The sequence below is a fragment of the Rattus norvegicus genome, chromosome 14 (assembly GCF_036323735.1).
Source record: "Rattus norvegicus strain BN/NHsdMcwi chromosome 14, GRCr8, whole genome shotgun sequence".
Taxonomy (NCBI): Eukaryota; Metazoa; Chordata; class Mammalia; order Rodentia; family Muridae; genus Rattus; species Rattus norvegicus.
This window is the reverse complement of record NC_086032.1, coordinates 14599440-14608888: the sequence shown is the minus strand read 5'-3', so window position 1 is coordinate 14608888 and position 9449 is coordinate 14599440. Positions and strand designations below refer to the sequence as shown.

At 40.4% G+C, this 9449-nt stretch overlaps 1 protein-coding gene across 2 annotated transcripts; it reads right to left on the bottom strand.

Moving 5' to 3' along the window:
* Positions 1-5749: 5749 nt before the first annotated feature.
* Pramel53 (PRAME like 53) lies at positions 5750-8404 on the bottom strand. Of its 2 annotated transcripts, none has more exons than XM_039092911.1 (3): positions 8118-8404; positions 7069-7659; positions 5750-6317 (listed from the first exon to the last, which is right to left on the bottom strand). In XM_039092911.1, the coding sequence occupies exons 1-3, from the start codon at positions 8402-8404 to the stop codon at positions 5750-5752; spliced, it is 1446 nt and encodes a 481-aa protein (XP_038948839.1). The 2 variants fall into 2 exon arrangements, with proteins under 2 accessions (XP_038948839.1, XP_063129946.1); XM_063273876.1 differs by having other exon boundaries at positions 6183-6317; positions 7539-7659.
* Between the last annotated feature and the right edge of the window lie 1045 nt (positions 8405-9449).

Genomic DNA, 9449 nt, shown 5'->3' with positions numbered 1-9449 from the left:
ATATGAAAATGACAGGAAGCAACAATCACTATTCCTTAATATCTCTCAACATCAATGGACTCAATTCCCCAATAAAAAGACATTGACAAATAGATTGGATACATAAAGAGGACCCAACATTTTGTTGCATACCAGAAATACAACTCAGAGATAAAGATAGACACTACCTCAGAATAAAAGGCTGGAAACCCATTTCCAATCAAATGATCTGAAGAAGGAAGCTGGAATAGCCATTGTAATATTGAATAAAATCCACTTTCACCTAAAAGTCATCAAACAAGATAAGGAAGGACAAGTCATATTCATCAAAGGAAAAATCCATCAAGATGAACTCTCAATGCTAAGTATCTGTGCTCCAAATATAAGGGCACCTACATTCATTTAAGAAACCTTACTAAGGTTCAAAGCACACATTGTACCTCACACAATAATAGGAGGAGATTTCAACACCCCACTCTCATTAATGGACAGATCATGGAAACAGGAATTAGACAGAGACATAGAGAGACTAAAAGTAGTTATGAACCAAATGGATATAACAGATATGTATAGAACATTATGTCCTAAAACAAAAGGATATACCTTCTTCTCAGCACCTCTTCGTGCCTGCTCCAAAATTGACCATATAATTGGTCCCAAAACAGGACTCAATAGTTATAGGAAGATAGAAGTAATCTCAGGCATTCTATTGGATTGCCATGGACTAAGACTGGTCTTCAATAACAACAATAACGAAAGAATGTCCACACACAAAAGGAAGCTGAACAACAATCTTCTCAGTGATAACTTGGTCAAGGACGAAATAAAGAAAAAAATTACAGACTTCTTAGAATTTAATGAAAATGAAGGTACGACATACCCAAAGTTTGAGACACAATGAAATCTGCTAAGGGGAAAACTCATAGCTCTGAGTGCCTGCAAAAAGAAACAGGATAGAATATACACCAGCAGCTTGACAGCACACCTAAAAGCTCTAGAACAAAAAGGAGCAAATACACTCGAGAGGAATAGAAGTCAAGAAATAATCAAACTCAGGGCTAAAATCAACGAAGTAGAAACAAAAAGGACTATGCAAAGAATCAATAAAAGCAAGAGATGGTTCTTTGAGAAAAATCAACAAGATAGATAAACTCTTAGCCAGTCTAACCAGAGGGTACAGAGAGTGTGTCCAATTTAACAAAATCAGAAGTGAAAAGGGAGACATAACAACAGAGTCAGAGGAAATTCAAAAAATCATCAGATCCTACTACAAAAGCCTATATTCAACAAAACTTGAAAATCTGGAGGAAATGAACACTTGTCTAGACAAATGCCAGGTACCTAAGTCGAATCAGGAACAGACAAACCATCTAAATAATGCCATAACTCCTAAAGAACTAGAAGCAGTCATTAAAATCTCCCAACCGAAACGAGCCCAGGACCAGATGGATTTAGTGCAGAATTCTATCAGACCTCCTTAGAAGACCTCATACCAAGACTGTCCAAACTATTCCACAAAATAGAAACAGAGCACTAACAAATTCTTTCTATGAAGCCACAATTACTCACACGAAGACCCAAGGGAGAAAGAGAACTTCAGACCAATTTCCCTTATAAATATTGATGGAAAAATACTCAATTAAATTCTTGCAAATCAAAGAACACATCAAAACGATCATCCATCATGATCAATCAGACTTCATTCCAGGTATGCAGGGATGGTTTAATATATGGAAAACCATCAATGTAATCCACTATGTAAACAAACACAAAGATGAAAACCACATGATCACTTCATTAGATGCTGAGAAAGAACTTGACAAAATTCAACACCTTCATGATAAAACATGGAAAGAATAGGAATTCAAGGCACATACCTAAACATAGTAAAAGGCTTATACAGGAAACCAGTAACTAACATCAAAATAAATGGATAGTAACTTGAAGCAACCCCACTAAAGTCAGAGACTAGACAAGGCTGCCCACTGTCTCCCTACTTATTCAATAAAGTTCTCAAAGTCCTAGCAAGAGCAATCAGACAACAAATGGAGATCAAAGGGATACAAATTAGAAAGGAAGAAGTCAAAATATCACTATTTGCAGATTATATGATAGTATATTTTAGTGACCCCAAAAGTTCCACCAGAGCCCTCTTAAGCCTGATAAACAACTGATTAGCAAAGTGGCTGGGTATAAAATTAACTCAAACCAATTAGTAGCTTTCCACTACTCAAAGGATAAACAGGCTGAGAGAGAAATTAGTGAAATGATAGCCTTCATAATAGTCCCAAATAATATAAAATACCTCAGTGTGACTTTAACCAAGCAAGTGAAAGATCTGTATGACAAGAACTTCAAGTCTCTGAAGAAAGAAACTGAAGATCTCAGTAGATGGAAAGACCTCCCATGCTCATGTATTGGCAGGATTAATATAGTTAAAATGGCCATTTTACCGAAAGCGATCTACAGATTCAATGCAGTCCCCATCAAAATCCAATTCAGTTTTTCATAGACTTAGAAAGAATAATTTGCAAATTTATTTGGAGTAACAAAAAAACCCAGGATAGCTAAAACTATTCTCAACAATAGTTCTGATTTGTTATGTGACTAAGGCCAAGGACTGCTGAAGGTCAACACAGCAGCAGCTGTTCCTCATGGCATCGGTCACATCAAGCTTGTCAGTGCTGCAGTGAACAGTTTTACTACATGAACTCAATACTTTCTTCAGCTCAGGACCCCAGTCTAGTGCTGGGTTGTAAAGAGAAAGATGATCCATGCTCAGTGGAACTGATAACCCCTGTCATCAAGTGAGTTCAGTGATTGCTGAGACTCCTGTGTCAGACTAACTGATGAAGGAGCTGCAATGTACTCTGTCAGACATGGTGTTTTCATTGTTGTTCCTAGTCCTGCTCTGTCAAGACACAAGTATGGCACATATGTCTAGTACATGCATGCCGTAGCTTTTGCTCTGTAGCTTGGGTCAGTCTGGGACACTGAGCTGATGTCAGGCTGCTGGTTATAGTCAGGGCCCAATGGAATAATAAGTGTCCTAGGCTGCGAGAATATCTGCTGTTTGGTTCCAGTGATGCTGCTGGAGTTAACAGTCAACACTTTTCATGCCTGAGACTTGGAGCTGCTTCTTTCTTGATTCTCATAACCATGGAAAACAATTAAGGTGCCACGGGGTAAGAAGCTGTATCTTCAGCAGGAATACAGGCCATACCTGGTCTCTGTATTTGTTTCATTGTGTTTCATTGATCCTGAATGCTCTCCAAGATCTTGCTAAATGTGGACTAACAAGTCGAAATATACCTGTTGAAATCAAGGGAATCCAGAAGGAAAGTGTTGTGGCACCCTAGCTGTTTGCCAAGAGGAAGTCTCTTGAATGTTATATTAGGTATTACGATAAGTGGATAGAATGATATTAAATTTCTGCTCTGAAGTCTCAACCTGTAGAGTGCTGAGATAATAGTTATGTATTTTTACACCCTTATTAATGGTGTTCCTAGATCCAGTGAAGTGAAGTGAAGTGAAGCACGTCCAGACATTAGTTCTAATGACGCAGGACATTGGCACTGCTTTGGCAGATCTACTTAGTGACTATCTAAAAGTAAACAAACATGCAAGCCTTCAACATACACATGTGCACAAGACATCTGAAATGTAACTAATTAAAGATAATGCCAAACTGGTAAGTTTTTATGCAAATGAGAAACATGATTTCTTGTGATTCTGTATCCACGAGTGGTTTTTAGTTTGTCAAACATGGGGGGATGATGGCTCAGAAATTAAGAGTCCTGGCTGCGCTTTCAGACAACCTGTGATCAATTCTAGACAACAATCTGGCAGCTCACAACCATCTTATGGTTCTGATGCTTTTCCGGTCATGAAAGCATACAGAAAAATAGAATACAAATATACATAAATTGCATACAGAAATAAATGTTGTACGTTGACAAACTCCTAACTTCCTTTCACTCACCCTTGGTGGGGCTCAAACCCTGGAGGCCAGAGCAAACAAGGCTATTGCTCACCAATTAAGCTCAATGGACACACCTGAAACTCCACATACTCGACTCACAGAGCCACACAACTGCTACCAATCAATATCCCCATTTTAATTAATTTGGCCATGTTTATTTCTTCGTGAAATTGAGGTTTTTTTTTTTATTTACAGACTTCTTCAGTTGGGTGTATATCTGCATGTGTGTTAGGTTTGTTAATGTGAAAGGTGGGATCCACAAAGTTCAGAAAAATTGTCCTATCACCTGAAGCCTGATTTTCATTTGAGAGCCACCTGATTGTAAGCTCTGAAAACAAACTTTGGTCCTCTGCAAAACTAGCATGTGCTCTTAACCTGTGAGCAATCTCTCTCAAAGTATAGGTCATTTGTTTTAAGAATGTGAAAGCATGTTTACTGTGGGCAAATGTAAGGTGAGTTCACTGGTCCCAAGGAACGAGGTCAGGGAACTGGGCATGCAGACAGGGAGACAGGTCGTGTGGGAAGACAGAAAGAAGGAGCCTGAGAGAGGTTTCTTGTATTTTTTGTTTCTTTGTTTGTTTGTTTTGGCTTCTTCTGTATCTCAGGCTAGCACAGGTTTCCACAAGTTTTCCATGTTACCTGATAACTTTATCCACCTACTGAAGATTGTAAATTGTGATATTCCTGGCATGAATGTATTTATTTTGACTTCCCTTGAGAGGACAGTTGTTGGTGAGTCATTAATTTAGTTCCATTATTCAATTCATACAATCACAATGATATTTAAACAGAGAACCTGTGATCTATGGGCGTAATAAATACAGTGTACAATAAATCATTTTATTGATGTTTCACTATACAGCAAGTAGTAATAATGACTAGGCTGAGGGAGATTTTTTATTTTTGTTACAAATCAATACTTAGAATAAAATTCCTTTGCAAAGTAGATGCTTCATATAGTAGAGGGAACTCTATATTATTGGACACCTTACACACACTTTGGGTCCTATGTAGAGTTTGGGAGTCCATAGGAATAAAACTCTAGAGACATGTGGCATAAAGGCTGGACATAGAGATTCCCAGTAATAATCTCATGGAGGCATGACAAAAACATCAAGACTTTAAAGCCTGACTGGAAAGCCTGTTTACCTTGCCCTGGGTTGTATTCTTCCCTTTAGGCATCCCTGATGGGGCCAAGGTGCCTTGTGGTTTGAATGGACTGTATTTTCGTCTTCTGTGATTCATTTAATCCTACTTCATTGGAGATGTGTCTAGGCTGCTCGCTTTAGTTTGAATGTTTAGTACACATAACTGATCAGCCACATAAGAAGGTTGTAATCGTAGCCCAGAAAAAGGACAAGGGAAAGAAGTGTCAAGAAAATTTTTATTTTATACATGCCAATGCATTCATGCACCAGTGCCTTTCCATTCTGGACCCATTAAACATTCCAGGCACTACCAAGCCTGGTAGCAAGGATGGAAACAATCAAAGAGCCCAGTGAGATAACGTCCAGTTTTATATAACTACACAACAAAGCATCTTGTTATACTGTCTGGGCAGAAGTTGTGTATAAAGGCCAAATTCTGTTTCTGAGTGAACAGGACTTTCTTCCCACAGTTAATTTAATTTTTCTCCATGTCCAGCTCAGCGTTCAAGATCCCAGTCTCTGTACATCATGGTTTTCAACCGTCTGAGCAGTGTCAGAAGCCACAGTCTTTTAGGAACCCAGATGAGAGATGTGTCCCAAGAATGTTGTGTTTTCAAAAACAGAAGTCCTGTTTCACAATTTAGTGCCAGCAACAACAAAGTCTGCACCCATTGTGATAGACACAGCGCTGACCACATGTATGGCAGATATCTGTAGCAAAGGAGATGTTCTTGGTCTGCCTTATTACCCCGAGAGTATACATAAGCTCAGAAGAAAGTTCGGCAAATCTTTCTACAGAAACTTGAGCCAAGTCATCATAGCACTCCAGAGGGGCAGGGTACTGTTCCACACGGATCCTGCTCCAGTTGGCTGTGTGCTGCATCAGATCCTTCAGAATGGGCACGGAGAAGTTATTGCTGTAGAAGTTGACCGTGGTGAGATGACAGCAATGTCTGAGGGCAGGTAGGAGGGCATAAAGCTGGGAGTCTGTCATCCTACACCACTGCAAATCCAGAGTCTCAAGAGTGTCTGCCACTTTCTCTAGGAGACCTCTCAGAGGCATAATATCCAGATCACATAAGACCACTCCTCTCAAATCCAGATGTTTGAGCTGAAAAAGGCTTTGACTGCGGGATAGGGAATCCAAGTCTTTCTGTGAAATTAGGTAGTATGTGATTGAAAGAGTCTCCAAGGGAGTCATCAGGCACCTAGGGATAGAACAGAGGGTTAGTTCTGGCTAATGGTGTTGTAGACATTTGGCTGGAATGTAGAGAGTAGTAGAAAGAACCAGATGCCCCAAGGTCAGTTTGACTAAATGATCAAGGACATCATTTATGATGCTTCCTGTTGGAAATTGATCATGCCCACCCCACAGTTCATCTATTGGCTTCACTTTCAATCTGAAAACAGTTCAACCCATAAATCCAGAAAGCACACAGAAATACTTCCATCCTAAGGAAGTCCTGATAGCATCTCGATATTTGCCATGGGCTCATTGTGTCTGGATTCTATCCTTCCCTCTGAAGTCACCCTTGCTCTCATTTACAGCCAACCTTGTACCCTTTGTCCCATGCACTCAGTTCTACTTGGGATCCAAAGATTTCACCTATGGGAATTGGAGTAAGATAGAAGTTTGTTTTCTCAGACTTGAGCATATAGTTCAGGTTCACTCTGTGCTACTGAGTCCTCCAAATCCTGGCTATCATCCCTGGAAGAATTACAACCCACTCTTACTACTACTCTTAACTCCAAGTCAATTCTCTCATTCATGAGTGCTCCTCTGAGACACTGATTTCATTTGTAAAATTTACCTTGTGGAACAGTATACATAAAAATCCTGAGTCCCATTAGTCCTTGAATATTTGTTCCTAGTGACGCTGACAGCATTAACCACTAATCTTTAAGATAAGAGAGACAAATTTGCTTTGGTATCTGACCTAGCTCTTCATTCTTACTTACCCTAGGACTTGATTCATGTGATCTCCAAGAAAATGGACACAGAACATGCAGAGATGCTGGAGACAATTGAATTTGGAGAACTGAGATATAAACTTCTTGATACACTTGGCTTCTCTGTCTCCTATTCCATTGCTATTAGAGAACATGATCCTGTGCAGGGGTGCCAGGAAGGCTTTCTGGAGATTTCTCATCTGTCCAAAGTAGGGAGCAAAATGTGCCAGCTCTAACAGAGTCCACTCAGTATGCAGTTCTAATTCTGTGATATGCTGTGGATCAAAAACCTTCAGGATCTCTCTGATAACACAGACTGGTAGATTCCAGACCTTCATCTTTGTACAGCAGAAATGTAGGGAGCCCTTTCTCTGCTGGGCCCACTTCAACAAGCATGTTTGTTCTTCCTTCAGGCAGGAACAGATGTACAGATCAACTATGACCTTCACACGTTTCCTTAGTGCATATCTGTGAAAGACTTTCATGACTTTCTTTTCTTTCAAGTTCTCTGCTGAACAGCTGCTATCTTCTTCTCCAGCCTGTATGTTCCAGAAATAATGGTGCATATTTCTCAGGTCGAGAACCTGCAGTTTTGTTCCCCTGTGGGTAGAATATATGAATGTCATGAGACTCTGAATCAACTTTTACTACATATATGTAAACTCATTTCTTCCCCCTGCTAAGATGTATGTTTTTTGGCACCTCATACCCAAACTGGACCCAGGCTTGCTTCACATGCTTTCCCAGATTTCCATCCTCTTGATTACTTTTCTTTCACTAAGGTATATCTTATTTCTCCTTAGTCACTTTATTAGTGGTTGGGGGAATCCCAGGGATATGCTCATCCTACTCTGAGGCTACATTTACTCTAGTCCATATTCTACTATAATCCATATCCAGCCATCCTTAGGAGAAGTAAATAGCTTTCATGGACCATGTATCCCTGCATGAAGATGCTATCAGAATCTTCTGATCCATGTATAACCAAGACAACTGCCCTGACACTCTCTACTGTGTAGTCCATGTGCTCTCTCCTATAGTAAGTGGTTATTCCTTACCTGGGGTGAAACTTTCTTGTCAGTCGCATGTCTACTCCATCCAGCACAGCCTGCAACATTTCCAGGTTAGGTGTCTTCATCAATGCACCCACAGGGAGACAGGGAAAAGGCCAAGATGCCACCATTTCCTTCACGAAGTTGATGTGTTTTCCAGTGAAGGCCTCCTTGAACAGTGCTGGGAAGAGCACAGCAGGCAGCTCTCCCAGAGAGGACATGGCCACATCTTCATTTCTTAGCAGAGACTGAATTGCCAGCTTCTCGAGTGTGGGTGGGCTCTGAACACTCATCTTTTAAGGTCTCCAGTCAGAAAGCACCTGGTAAAGGATTCAGAAAAGATTGAACTTTCAAGACAAAGTTCATAAAATTTCCTCACAATCACAACAACCACGAAGCTACTAAGTTCGTGCTCTGCCAATGGTAGAGACATCATTTTACCTCTTAATCCTAAACTGTTCATTTAAAGACAGACTCCCACACTGTCAACATGGCAGATTTTCCATCACTCAAATGGGTATAGAATTTTCTGCTCCAAATGGGTTAAGTGTGACCATTTCTTTAAAGAAAAAGAAAGGATGAAAGAGAGATAGGAAAATGGGAGAGACATCCAGGACAAAATGTGGATGACAGTAGCTAAATATTCAACAGAGGGGAGATGGAACCTTAATAGACAAGCATCAGTGGATACACGTGAATCCCAGTTGAAGGATGGGGCCACTAATCCATCTCAAAATGTTTAACCTAGAATTCTTCCTTTCTAAAGGAAAAGCAGGGAGAAAAATGCAATAGAGGCTGAAGGAAAGGCCATTCAGAGCCTATCTACTTTGGGATCCATCCCATCAACAGAAATCAAACTGTGACAGTATTGCCAATGCCAAGATGTGCTTACAGACAATAGCCTGGAATGGCTATCCTCTGAGAGGCTGTTCCAGACTTGTTTCAGACAATTGCGGACACTCTTAGGCAATCAATTTGGCTGAGCTTTGGACCACCATGGGAGAGATAGGGAAGAACTGAAGGAGCTGAATCACCTTCCAACCCCTAAAGAATAACAGAAATATTAACTAACTCAACCACGTGGAGCTCCAAAAGACTAAGCACCAATGAAAGAGTATGAGTGAATTCATCGTTTCAGATAAATATGCAACAAAAATTACCATATGTTGCAACAATGGGAGGGGAGGCTCTTGATCCAGAGGAACTTGTAGCCCCAGGGAAGTGGGATGCTAGAGGTGTGAGGGAAGAGTGGGTGGGCAGATGTGGGAGCACCTCATTAGAGTAAAAGTGGAGGGAGTTTGGGAGGAGAGTAGTCAAGGGGAAACCAAGAAGGGGGAT